This window comes from Diceros bicornis, chromosome 27, assembly GCF_020826845.1.
Source record: "Diceros bicornis minor isolate mBicDic1 chromosome 27, mDicBic1.mat.cur, whole genome shotgun sequence".
NCBI lineage: Eukaryota > Metazoa > Chordata > Mammalia > Perissodactyla > Rhinocerotidae > Diceros > Diceros bicornis.
The window spans coordinates 34,769,998-34,784,105 of record NC_080766.1 but is presented as its reverse complement, the minus strand read 5'-3'; the positions used below and the strand labels follow the sequence as shown (position 1 = coordinate 34,784,105).

At 47.0% G+C, this 14,108-nt stretch overlaps 1 protein-coding gene across 2 annotated transcripts; it reads right to left on the bottom strand.

Annotated features, from left to right (window-relative positions):
- Positions 1 to 2,119: 2,119 nt before the first annotated feature.
- On the bottom strand, positions 2,120 to 13,863 carry SMIM11 (small integral membrane protein 11). Of its 2 annotated transcripts, none has more exons than XM_058523055.1 (4): positions 13,802 to 13,863; positions 10,133 to 10,236; positions 4,565 to 4,742; positions 2,120 to 2,325 (listed from the first exon to the last, which is right to left on the bottom strand). In XM_058523055.1, exons 2-3 carry the CDS (start codon positions 10,142 to 10,144, stop codon positions 4,578 to 4,580), a joined length of 177 nt encoding a protein of 58 aa, XP_058379038.1. In that variant the 5' UTR covers positions 10,145 to 10,236; positions 13,802 to 13,863; the 3' UTR covers positions 2,120 to 2,325; positions 4,565 to 4,577. The 2 variants fall into 2 exon arrangements, with proteins under 2 accessions (XP_058379038.1, XP_058379037.1); XM_058523054.1 differs by lacking the exon at positions 13,802 to 13,863 and adding an exon at positions 13,273 to 13,385.
- Positions 13,864 to 14,108: the final 245 nt, after the last annotated feature.

Below are 14,108 nucleotides of genomic sequence, written 5' to 3'. Positions count from 1 at the left end.
TTTCTTAATGACTAAGGTCATCATCATGAACATCACGTCATAACGTGCGGTGTTCCTGGTGTGGGGCTGTGGGCCACTGTGCGGTCTGCCGCTGGGCGATCATACGTTGAGTTCTCTTAGTCTGCTGCTTCAAGACCATCCCTCTTGCTCTAAGGTATTTCTGCTGCCAACAGCCTTTCTGCTCTTAATATGTTGTAAGCTTGAAAACCAAAAAAATGTGTTAGGAACGTGGCTAGTAAGACTGAATAGGATCTGGGATCCTGGGGCTCTCCTGTGGGTAAAGGACATAGATTTCAGTTTCTCTCTTTGAAACATCTGTCAGCTATGCAGGGGGTCTTCTGACGGATTCATTCTCAATTGTGGTCCGGAGAGTTGCTGGAGAGGTGCAGCCCGGACGGGGTCCTGGTTGTGGGCTTTATCAGTCTCTCTATCCACCTACATCCAGCCATGCATGCATGTATCCAACCAGTTATTTAAAGTCAAACTGCAAATCCACTGACTTCATGTATATGGAGTGGCATGGTGTCAATAACTTCAACTGGTGATTGATCACCTCCCCCTAGTGGTAGACGAGTATAAGAAAGGTAACAAAGAAACCCCACTGTTTACAGAAAACCCATGGGCATGGTCAATGGTTTAGTTCCATCCTTAGGTCATCCTGTACAAATGATCCAAGATGGCCAGATGTTCTGCAAATTACACAAATGAGTTTTAAGTCCCAAAGCCTAGAAAAGCACCTGTGTTTAAAATAAACATGAACATCTACTGGTTAGGCATATTTACAGTCTTCTTGAAAAGCCAACAGCCCCTCCCCCTTAGATTTATGAGGCACATGGGTGGGAGGAAAGGGCGCTCAGGCATAGGGGTGTGATGCCACGCGTGCTGGGAATCGGTGACGCCCTAGTCCTGCAGGGAGAGAAGGAAGTAGAGGCTGAGACCCTACACCAGGTCGGTGGGTCACCTGCCAGGCTGCAGAAGGCACCCTGACAAAGATGAGAGGGTAGGCCATGGCCCAGGGTTGCTCTGGGCCCCACCTGAGCAGGTCAGTGAAGCTTGGGGGCCAGGTCACAGAAACCCAAGGGCATTACTCCTCTGCTCTGGCCATCTGTTCACGCTCCACGAGACCCCAAGCCAACAGGGGCTCCCGTGCAAAAACCTGCAGGGAGGTTGAGGTACAAGCTTCAGTAAAAGCCCCCTTTTGACTATTTTGGGATTTGCAGCTTGTAGGGTCAGGGTCTACTCTGGTCTTAGAACTTTGATCCTATGTAAATCCTGCTTTCTAAATCGTGATTAAGAGCATCCAGCAAACAGGAAAATTTAAGATAAGTTTCTCTTTACTCCTCACGTTTAAAATTTTAAGTTCTACCAATCCGGACCAGGGCGGGGTGGCACTCACACAAATTTTCCACGAGGCCTCCGGCAATGGGACCAAACCCTCCACCGTATTCACAGCTTTGGTTACTGCTTCCTCATTCCCCATCCTCTCTGGCTTCTTGAGAAGTGAGACGACATGAACCTTTTACTAGAGACCGCAGTCTGTTAGGTGCCAAAGTCTCATCGGTGCCCCTCCTCTCAAATCTGAAAGTCTCCTCGGTACGTCCCACCCTTCATCTCATCAGCAAATCCCAACAAGCAAACTGGCGGGAAGAGGACAAAGCACACCCCGCGTCCTCTTATTCCTTCACAACAGGACTCAACCAAGTGCGTTCTTCCGAGACTCGGTACCCATCGCGGCAGGCGGCTCACCCTGTAATCCTCCCTACAAGGACCCTCACAGGTCAGCAGGGGCGTCAATGCTCCTGGACAACCTCCCTCCATCCCAACAATGAAAACACACTCGAAAGGGCGACACTGCTTACGGAGGCAAGAGGAGCAAAGGGGTGTACGGGAGGGCAGCAGATTAGGCGACGGAGGGTTGGCAGAGGGCGAGCAGGCCGAGGCTTCCATCTCCCACAGCAGACGCCGCTTCCCCTATGGCCCAGTCCTCTGTGGAGGTGCACCTGTGACCTGGGGCCCACAGCGAGGAAATGCTGGAAGAGTGTGGGTTTGCAAAAGTCCCTCCTCTCACAGCCTAGGGGTGTGTGTGTGATACAGAGACAGACACACTTTGGCTTATTCCAAAGACCAGAGACACCTTTTTTACAAATGTATTTTATTTTAGTAAACAAAATACTGGTTCTTTTAAGAGCATATAAAAATTCACATAATTTTAAGTTAGAGCTATAGGCTGAGAGTTTATCCTTTGATCCAGCATTCAATAATTAAGTCTTCCTTCTCTTTCTTCTCAGCTGGAGTCCACTCAAGCTGACATTTAAATTACAAAATCTAGAAAAAAAGACCAAAGGGACAGTATGAAATGTCTGATATAATAACAGCAAATGTTTTACTTGCTCAGCATTAGCCTTTATGTTCAGCCATTTAGATTAACTAACAGAAACCACTAAAGTTTACCAATTAACAAATTGAGTTTTTAGCGTCTTAAATTTCAATCCATCTAGAATTCCCTTTTGTTTAAAACAAGGCTCGAGGCTTTGATGAGCTGCCAGCCTGGGAGGGAGAAGGACCCCGGTGGTCAGTTCCAAGCTCAGCTAAGTGAGCCATCCGTCCCGACTGCACCGACAGGCCTCTGGTGGCGTTTGCGGGAGGTAAGAAGCGTTTACGATCGCACGCTTAATCTAAGCTTTTTTCCTCTTCTTGGTTTAACACACAAAACAATGACTGTCTGGAAGGGAAATTCAATCAACATTTCAACGAGAACTGCCTTCCCTCACCCTTTTTAATTTCTAAGTGCTCCCTCTTTCTCTACCCCACTCCTGAGTTTCAGTCAATAAAACACATTTAAGAAAAAAAAGGCAAGGGCCAGCCTCAGTGGCCTATTGGTTAAGTCCAGTGTGCTCTGCTTTGGCAGCACGGGTTAGGTTCCCTGGCACAGACCTACACCACTCGCTTGTCAGTAGCCATGCTGTGCTGGCGGCTCACATACAAAAAGAGGAAGATTGACAGCAGATGTTAGCTCAGGGCGAATCTTCCTCAGCAAAAAAAAAAAAGGCAAGGTTCCACGACAGTAACTTCCTTTGCCTGGCAAAGGCATGCAGCTCCCTGAGGACCTGTGAGTGGGGGCGGGTGCATGACGGAGGAGGTGAGTACCGGAGCTGTGGTGCCTCCTACAGCTCACCTTCCTGCATTCAGGAGGCAGTGTAGCCGGGGGTGAGACCCAGTGGTTGGATATTTGACCTGAGCTCAATTCTGGTTCTGTTCTTCACCACATACAGTGTGAGCCACTTTTTCAATTGGAATGGACCCCACAGAGTTGTCAGGAGTATATGATATAAAACCGCTGTATGTGAAATGCTTAGCAAAATGCTAGCACAGAAGAATCATTCAATAAGTGTCGCTATTATTACTAATAAGTATGCCCTTACCCTCAACAAGTCTAAAAGTACTGTAACAGAATTCATCTTCACAGAAGCACAGAAGCTCAGCGTGGGCAGGGGTTTTGGAGGTCACCAGTCCAGTGGTTCCTACAGTGACCTGTTGCTGGGAGGCTACATAAGAATAGATGTCCAGACCCAACCATAGACAAAGGGAATCTCTCTGAGGCTGGAGCCTGGGAATCTGCATTTTTACCAAGCACCCCAGGCAATTCTGACTATTAGCCAGGTTTAGGAACTGCTGATCTAGAATCCCCTACCACCGTATCTGAATCCTCTAATTTTTAGAGAAGCACAGAATTCAACCTGATAAATGAAGAAACTGGATAGCTCACCAGAACTAAGGAGACTGCTAACTGTCATAGGATAAATCTGTAACGGGGTTTAATAACAACTTCCTGGTGCCTGGATGTACTTCACAAACACGTTCTGAGCACCCTCTGTGTGCGCTGTGTAGGTGCTGGGCTATAATGAGGAGTAAGACTTTGTGCCCGGCGAGGAGGTCATCAGGAAGGGCCCTCTAGGCCAAGGAACTGACAAGCAGAGGCAGAGGGGCATGAAAGTCTATCGTGGTCAAGGAATGGCTGGCAGGAGCGTGGGGAGTGCGCCGCAGAAGGGCAGCTGTGACCTGGATTAAGGACACACTGGGAAGGGATTTACATGCCGTACCTAGGAGTCACACTTTATCCTGAAGACAGCAGGGTTTCTTAATCTTAGGTATGGGCAGGGGTTTCAAATGACCTGTGACCCCACCTCCTCCTCACCTGTCTGCAATTTTATACACAATTGCAGGTATTTCTACTATGTGTGCTTCTCTAGGAGAAGGTCCACAGCTTTCACGAAATTCCCAGGAGTCCTGTGACCCAGCACCTGGTAAGCACCAGAGCTCCCAATAAGGGAGAACCACTGCAGGCTCAGCGCCGAGGTGAGGACAGATCACACGTGTGCCCTGGCTCAAGGGTTGGGATCTGGAGACCTCGCCTTACTCAGAACTGTTCTACATTAGACAACAGGTGGGGCCACATGCCCTCGCCCGCCTTCAGACCCGAGGGACATGGGATTCTCTGAACCCTCCCATCCGTGGATGGGCCTGCCTGACCCCTGTACAGTTCACATCTGCAGAGTCCCAGTACCTTGGATGTCCCTTTAGTTATCTTTCTTCTCTGACTGCTGCTGCTTTCCGGCTTCCAGTTTTTGCTGTTTTGCTTCCAATCTTTTCCTCTGGTACACTTTGACTCCAGCGAACGCCAGGCAGAGAATTAATGTTTTCGCTGCCAAGATATACATCAGCAGGGGCACGTGTTCAAGAACCTTAAAAAAGAAAGAAAACATTCTAAATGTTCTACGATTGATAAGGAATGTTTCTTTTATGGTCCGTCATTCAACAAACATTTACCATGCACTTATTATGTAACAGGCACTAGACCAGGTGCAGGGGCTTCACTGGTGACCAGGACAAACAAGGTCCCTGTCCCCACATCGCTGACAGTCTTGCTTTAGCTCTGCCCTTCATCACTCCCTGGCTGCTGGCTGCACAGAGAGGACCACCAGCGGACTACAGACGTAATAAGTCTGGTCTCTCACAACTGGACTGTGTACTTTCCTGATAACCCAGGCCCTCTGCTTCTGAGGCAGCGGTGTGGTCCAGGGCAGGAGCCACAGCCAGGGGGCCTGAGTTACAGCTCCACCTTGCCACTGACTGACTGTGTGACCTGGATCAGTCACTTGACTTTTCTGAGCTTCTGCCTTTTCACCTGCGAAAGGAGGCTGGACCAGACCTTCCTTCTGGATTCTCCAGCTTTAGTACACTATGATTTCCTCTTGGTTCCAGCTACCCATTAACACTGGTACTTGAAGGTAAAATAAACATTAAAATAAAATACAATAAAACTTAAAACATTAGAACTTAGCTACTATTTACTGTTCCTGTAATTTCCTCTTGGAAGGAAGTTTTAACCCATTGGCTAAAATGAAGTCTGGGGAATAACTGGGAATTTGAATGACTCTGCACTAGTGGGCTTTCTTATGAAATTCTATATACCACGGTAGTATCTCAAGGCAAATACTACACTAGTTTTGTAAACATGATTAGTATGACCCGAATGATAATTATGAGCTTTTGGTGTGATTAAAAATTCCTTCCCAAATAAAGTGAAAAGGTATGCTTTGCTGAGTGATTATTCTAGAGGACTAGGTAGGATTTATTCCAATGAAATCATTAATTTGCCAAACATCACTTATTATATGTTAACACCAATAGAATGAGATTCTACTATGGGGAGTACATTTGTCCCTCCCTCTAATAGTTTAACTAGAGTTGATTTGAAACTAGTTAGTGAAAACTTTAACTGAGAACAATATGCTCACAGACCTGGAGGACTGGAAAGGATTTTTTTTTTTTTTTTGGTGAGGAAGATTAGCTCTGAGCTAACATCTGTTGCCAATCTTCCTCTATTTTGCTTGAGGAAGACCAGCCTTGCGCTAACATCTGTGCCCATCTTCCTCTATTTTGTATGTGGGTCGCCGCCACAGCATGGCTGATGAGTGGTGTAGGTCCACACCCGGGATCCAAACCTGTGAACCCGGGCCACCGAAGCAGAGCATGCTGAACTCAACCACTACACCACGGGGCTGGCCCCTGGAAAGGATTCTAAAGATGAGGTAGTCTACCATCTTGTTTACAAACAAAGAGAGTAAAGCTCCTGGTGGTTAAGAGGCCCATCCACGTCTCACGGCTAATTCCTGATGAGGCCACAGCTGGGACAGAACATTCTAACCCAACCCCTATGCCAAGCTTCTTTCCACTGATTCCTGATTTTCAATGAAACGGAATTAATGAAGTCACAAATTATGTGGAACATGCATGTTCCTATAATTTTATTCTAATTATTTATGACTCAGCTCTAGATGAAGATTTCATGTAGGAGAGATGTAGCAGCATCAGCCATCACCCACTGGGAGCTTACTGCGCTCCAAACACCTCGCACAGATTCTCCCCTTCAATCCTCAGAGTATCCCCATGAGGCAGACAGACTGTCCTCATTTTATGGCTGAGAAAATGTCAAGTGCGGAAAGGGGAGGGCCTGACCGCGCTCTGACTGCTCCAAAGCCTGAAGTCTTCATCACTACACTGGGCTGTAACATACACGGTGCTCTCCCCACTCCTCACCAATTTTACAATTAAATTACGAAAATCAACGATGGCCTGGCTACTGAATTTACCAAAGGCAACTGGAATCACCACCTCTGAAGTTATTTAACCGGTTACTTATGGATATCTGAGGAAGGCAGTAAAGGGATGCAATAGGAATATAATAGATATTGAAAGGAGGACTCCAAATATTTAAACTTTTTTAATTTAACTAAATCAGTAAGAACACAAGGGCACTCTGAGTAACTAGCGAATAATTTTAACAGTAAAGAATAAACAAAACATATGCACTTTAGAAAGATCACTCTGGCAACAGTTTAAAAGACAAAATGTTACAAAAGTGAAATGCTGATTTGGTTTCCAGGTCCTTCCTCCTCAGACCCATGGCTAACTTCTTCACTTCCCCCAACTCATCCTCTAAGCCATCTACTTTCTTGAAGCTTCTCATTTTAGAGAGAGGAGGCTTGACTCCAAGTTTCTAAACCAGCTATGAAAGAAAAGTGTGTTAAATGCTATTTTATTTTATCTCCTTGGAGGCAAAAATCATCAGTTTGTTGCACTACACCTCTTTCTATGTTGACTAGGATTTTCCAGGCTAATTGAGCCCTGTTCATATTGGGAAAAGTTACTCTCTTGCTTTGCATCTTGTTACTCTCTCAATCTATAGATGAGCCACTGAAGTTCTATTATGATGGACCCCACATCATAGGCCACAGTTCCCGTGAGCTAAACAAGAAACTTAGCTTTAGCAGGTACAGACATGTCCATCTCAGTAAGAAGTTAAAAAACCCACTGAAATAGAAACACATCCACAAATGGACACAGCTAAGTGATTTCAGTATTTACTTTCTTTTTAAAGGTAATGGAGAGGACTCGAAGTTTCCAGGACTGAGGGGGGAGAGCAGAGGTAGCAGAGGTCAAGGATGCTACAAGGGCTACAGAAAGGGTTTCAGGGCCCTGCTCCTGCCCTCTTGGGTACTAAGCTTCAGTTGTGTTAAAGCTCTTCCTTCGATTTCTTTCTAACAAACCCCTCATATTAACTTTCAAAACATGCAAACCGGGCCGGCCCTATGGCTTAGCGGTTAAGTGCGCGCGCTCCGCTACTAGCGGCCTGGGTTCAGATCCCGGGCGCGCACCGACACACCGCTTCTCCGGCCATGCTGAGGCCACGTCCCACATACAGCAACTAGAAGGATGTGCAACTATGACCTACAACTATCTACTGGGGCTGTGGAAAAAAAAAAGGAGGAGGATTGGCAATAGATGTTAGCTCAGAGCCGGTCTTCCTCAGGAAAAAGAAGAGGATTAGCATGGATGTTAGCTCAGGGCTGATCTCCCTCACAAAAAAATAAAACATGCAAACCTTCAAGGAGGTAAATGAATAAAATATTGTTGGGGAAGACTAGGTGTACACCAATTTTTTAAAATAAAACCTCAATACCTGTGTAATGAGAATGGCTGACTTTTTAAATAACGAGGCCACACTCTGCGGCTAATGCACAGACAGCGTTGACTGTCGCTGATGGCCACAGGCCCCCGAGCCAGAGAGGGAACGCACTAGGGGCTATCCAACTCTTCAACCTCCTGGGGCTCCATGCAGTCAGGGCACAAGGAGAGACCACTCCTTTCTGACACTACAGGGAAGGGCCCCCTTTTTAAACATGAGGCTGCTCCCAGGTAGCCATGGTACTGTGTGTCCACCCCAAGTTGGGAAGGTTTCGGCAGATTTTGTTCCTGACACAGAAAGGATTCCTTTTGTCCCAAGCAAGACTGGCCTGGGTGGTCAAGTGGGTTGACGTCACTCCACAATTAAAAAGAAAGCTTTCTCTGTGCACTGCCTTAGACCCGTGTGCATCAGCATTACCAGGGGACTCATTAACCCTGAAACTCCGGGGTGGGGGAGGTGCGCAATATGCCTTCTAAGACCGTGGTTTTGCTGCAGCTGAAGTGTGAGCGCCACAGCCTCGAGGCATGAAGCACAGGGCTCTGAGCCTGCTGACACGGCCTTCAGCACCAGTTACTGCCTGCCATCCCTTAGGCACTGCAGAGGGCAAAAGTCCTTCCCTGAATCTCACTGCTTCTGCTTCTTCCCCTCACATCCTCTCCCAGCCTCTCACCACGAGCTCTGGAACCCAACACGCGCTAAACAAACGCTCCTCATTTTCTTTTTTTTTTTTATAATTTTATTTATTTATTTTTCCCCCAAAGCCCCGGTAGATAGTTGTATGTCATAGCTGCACATCCTTCTAGTTGCTGTATGTGGGACGCGGCCTCAGCATGGCCAGAGAAGCGGTGCATCGGTGCGCGCCCGGGATCCGAACCCGGGCCTCCAGTAGCAGAGCGCGCGCACTTAACTGCTAAGCCACGGGACCGGCCCACACTCCTCATTTTCAACCCTTCACAGAATCCTCCTTCTGCCTCCGTAACTTCAACCAGGCTCTTCTGGAGAACAGTGCCCACCACCCTCCTGCAGGGCACCAGACCAAGAAGCTGGGGAAGGAGGGGAGGCTGTGTTCTCCTAGCTCCCTGATCCTGCGTCCCCACCTTTCTGGTTCTCCTTGCAACAGAAAGCTACTGGATGTTTTCAACAAAAAAATGCTTACAATAATTGAAAAAATACATACAATAAGATCCTAAGTTTGAAAATACATACTTTGCACTTATATATATGGAAAAAAATCCTGGAAGAAAATACACTGAAATTGTTAATAGCAGCCATCTCTGGATGGTGAGACAATGCATGAGGCTTTTCTTTGAGAGGGCGTCCACTGACTTCTGATCTGCCTCTGAATATTTTATACTTTTCAAAGAATCTACAATAAACATATATTTTAGTGGCTGCTCTCTTAGCGAATCTCCACCTTACCCCACCTACTTGAGAGATTTAACATGACACTCTCCTTTCCCCCTGTAAGACCTGCTGACTGTTGCCCACAGCCCACTGAACAGCTAACAGGTTCCCACCTGCTAATCTCATGTTTTACAGGGGTCAGTTGTGTTTATTCCCCAGCCAGTTTAAGTTGTACTTGATGTTATAATAGATAATTTATTTAAACATTGACACTTACAAAATATGACTACGTAAAGAAAAAGTTATTTCCATGAAAACAAAATTAAATGCTTTGAAAGACTCAATTTGAGTTTAAAAAAAATGCTGTTGGCAACACAAATGTAAAAGATTAGGGAGGAAGAACATAAAATTTGGAAAGACTTTGTGTGTAGATTGCTTCATAAGATCTCAATCCACTTTAAAGAAACCAAAATGTGAAACTGTAGGTGAAACTTTAAAGGCGTGGTTTTTGCAAGAAAAGTGAGGCAGATCTGACGTCAATGGAGGCCTTCTCAAAGAAAAGGCCTAGCCTTCCTCCAAAAGTCTGATGAACAAATGTACATTTATATGTTTTAACTTAAAGTGTTAAACATTATTATGATTCCTGCTTTAATCTTTTTCTTTTTAATCAACCTACCTCTACAGAACTGTTATTCTGAATTTTTACAATCAGGAGAAAGAAAAAAAATCCAAGCCATAAATGTTTAAAACTATTCTCACCTTCCAGTTCATGTTGGACCGGCTGTGAATTCACTCCCGATCAATGCAGGCTGACTCAGACAGGCATATGAGGAAAGGGAGCTGGAAGGTCAGATCTCACTGTTCTAGTGGAGAAGAGAAGAAATAGGTCAGTTGGGGTTTTCTAGAGCAGACCACCTTAGTAAGACTTCTTTTTGATGGAGAGAGAGGGCACATGAGCAAAGACAGCAAGCTGTGCAGAGAGGAGGGTTAAGTGTCCCCAACAAGGTGACCCGGAGGCTGGTGGAAAGCAGATGGCTTGCGTGAGGGCTGAGACACCCTCTTGTTGAGCAGAAAGCTCTCCTTGCCGCTCTTCGCCAGGGATGGGAGCCCGGGCCCAAGTGGAGGTGGCAGTGCTGCTCCTAAGGGGACACGTGCTCCTACTCCATTCATGTTTGCACATAAGAGCCCAGGTCCAAAATCTGTACCTCCACGCACCTCCTGCCCTGAATAAAAGCTGGTTTGTGGATGAGTGTCTTTCTGTTTCTCAGGTCCTCTGAGTGTTAATTAAGCTAATCGTGGTTTTTAAAACATATTTGGAGAGAAAGAAGTAATGGGGGAAAAAACTGCTCTAAGAAAGCAATTCATATCTAGAATTCCCTCTAAAACGTGAGGGAGACCTAGGAGAAGATGAGGCAGGAAGTGACAAGGCAGGGACACAGCCGGAGCACAGGATTTGCTCTGAGGCCTCGTATGTCACTATTTTTAGAATATGACACGTATCCCAAGAGTCAGAAGACGACCTCTGGATGAAGAACCTACATACTCTGGAAAGTGACTTCCCTCTCGGGGCCTTGGTCCCATCTGTAAATGAAGAAATGGGGTGTCAACTACATGGGCTTGAGGGCCCCTACTTTTCCTGAAATTCGGTACCTTACAGTATAATCATCATTGCTTCCCTTTATTGTGCTGGCCATGTTCAAGTGCATTAGATGCATGAACTCATTTAGTCCTCACACCAGCCCTACGAGGTAGAGTTACTGTCTCCACTTTAGAGACGAGGGAACAGAACGTTTACGTAAAGCACCCAGGGTCACACAGTGGGGACTGGGATTCGAACCCACTCACTCTGGCTCCAGAGTCTTATCCTGATGCAGGCAGAGAGATCTGCATTCAAAAATCACAGGGATGCTTCTTTAAATGTACTGAGAATTAAGAAAAGCAGCAGAAAATTTCACAGACCTTTAGAATGGGAATAATAAAATGAACTTCAGGAAAGATGTTTTATAAAAACTTTCACTTACAAAAGCACCTGAATATAAAAAGTTCATAGCTCATCTATTCAAGGTCACACAGTATCTTGAAAACAAGCTGGCAGTTGGCACAAGACAGCCAAGTTTTCCCCATGACTTTTTCAAAGTCAGATAGGCTAAGGACAGGAATTTACACCATAAATCTGTTTAAATGTGATGACGGTGATTGAAGGTGCCCATTACCTTCGTGTATAAATGTCCTGTTTGTCTTTAAGCAGCAGTAGATTCTGACCTGCACTGGAGAAATACGTTCCCAACAGTTTTAAACTGTTGCTAGAATTTTCACTTTGAGTAATCTCTAATAATCTCGGGGATTAGCCACATTGTAAATTAAAATAATATGCTTAAGGTTATGCAAATTTTATTTTTACAACTCCTGCTTTAACCGAGTTGTGTAAAATCTGGTAGGCGAGTTTGGCTGTTCCTCACAAATTTTCTGAGGCCAAATTATATACCTGAATTGAAGTAGGTAAGAGATTAATTCCCAAGGTCATAGACAAGAAATAGGTCCAAAAAGCTTATAGGAGGAAATAAACTAAAAAGAACACCCAGTGGTCTGGCCCTCTGGCAAACATGTACTACGCTTACTAGTGGTTGCCCTTGGACAAGTCAACTGGCCTCTCTAAGCCTCAGCTCCCTCGTCTGTAAACTCTCCTTCAGACACTGGATTGTAAACACTAAGCCCCATGCACAGCACATGTAAAGCATTAAATAAATAACCATTATTGTCAGGACAAATATCCCTCCTTCTACTAATGGAAATACCAAGCTGAAAAACACAAACGAGTGGTACGCAGGGCAAAGTGCAGTCACTGCAAGACAGCAGGACATGGTATAAAAAATAACAACTTGAGGACAGGGAGAACTGCAGATCTGGACTCTAATCCTGGTGACACCAGTGGCAGGACATGTGACCTGGAGAAAGTCAGTAACCTCTTTGAACCAAAGTGTTCTTACTTCTAAAATCAGAATCCAAAGAACTCTGCAACTCTGGAATTCGTTAAGTCACCATTCTCTCTGATATCACAGAATCTGACTGTAAAAATATACTGGCAGCTGCCTGAACTTCCCACGAGAGCGCTAAAATTCAAGCTCTTTAGGAAAGAAACATATTTAAAATTAACCTGCAAGCAGTGGAAGGGGTGTAGTGAGGGTGGGAGAGGAGAGGGTAGATCAAGCCGGCTCATTCCCACCCACTGCCTCCAAATGATAACCTTTCCCCATCTCCCTCCAATTACATGCTCCCACTCAGCCATTTCTGCAGCACCCTGCAGGATCTCAGCAAATGAGGACAACTAAGAAAGCTAAAAATATCAGCAGGCTATTTGCTCTGCTGCCATATGCACACTGGATGCAATATTAGAAACAGGAGGCAGCTGGTATCTGAGGGCTGAACTGCAAAAGCCTACAAAATGGGGACAATTTGGAGAGGCACAAAATCTATGAAGTGCAGGACATTTTCAACTTCCCCTGGAAATATCCACAGTCTTAGCTTAAAACTCAAAAAGAACAACGGCTTAGATAGAAATAGTTTTATTTCCTTTACTGCAAAAATATCCTAATTTTTCCTTTGCCAGATTTCTCCTAGAAAACAGAAAAGCTCTTCGCTTATTTTGGTTAGGCCAATTAAAGCAACGTGGACACTGTATTGTCCACAAATAACGTTTTCTTCTTCGCACACCTAACAAACTCAAGGGTCTGTCTGTCCCTTGGCGTCTAAGCTCATTCCAGCCAGTAATTTGGCTGTGTCCTTAGTCTCAACTTTCCGAAGCTGTTCTCATTCCCAGTCTCTACCCTTTTCTCTCCAACCCTCCACCCGATCATTTGAAGTTAAGGGTAGGTGAGGGGAGGAAGGGGTTCCGGGCGAACCTTAGGAATCACTTGGTGGACCTCTGAGCCCCACTGCCCGGTCAGCCGGGGTTCCCAGCGCCAGAGGGGCTGGGCCTCAGCCTGGACACTTGGAGAGGGACACCTGCCCCGCTCAGACCCCAAGATGAGGACCAAGGACGGCCATTGCTTCCCTCACCCTTCCACAGAACCGGGCGTCCAGAACATTCGCTCGTCCCCCAACACCCGCGGGAGACCAACACCCTCTGGCTGCAACCACCTCTGGGCCCCGCTCGGACTGCGTGCCAGCCTAAACACGCCGGCGCCGGGTCCGCGGATTTCTCGGCGCCTGGACAACCGGGCCAGGCCGGGGCCCTCCGTGGGTGGGGGCCGTGGCGGCCGTCACTCCCCAGGTCCCCATCCGGGGAGCTGGCGCCGCGCAGCCGGGGGCCAGCTGGCGGGCGTCGTGAGAGAAAGCGCGTACGCGGGGCCGGCAGCCGGATTCCCAGTGCCCCAAAGACCTGGCCTGCTTCGGGTCAGGATGCCGCTGACCCAGACACCACCCACTTACAGCTCCAGGCCGCGGAGGCTCCTGTGCCTGGCTGGCTCACAAACCACGACTCCCACAATGCCGCGGGGAACTACAAGTCCCGAAGAGCACCGCTCCGCGCCGGCGCAGTGGGCCCGGGCCGTCTTCGTGGGCGCCCCGCTCTGTGTGCCGGCGCAGTGGCCTGAGCGGTGTCAGGGCGGCTGCGATGAGGCTCGTGGGTCGGCGTAGGACTGGTCCGGGGCGAGCCGCCGGGGCCTGGGCCGGGTACCTCCGTCCAGGCCTGGGGCGTGTTCTGATTCTGAATTTAGCTGAGCTGGAGGAGGACGGC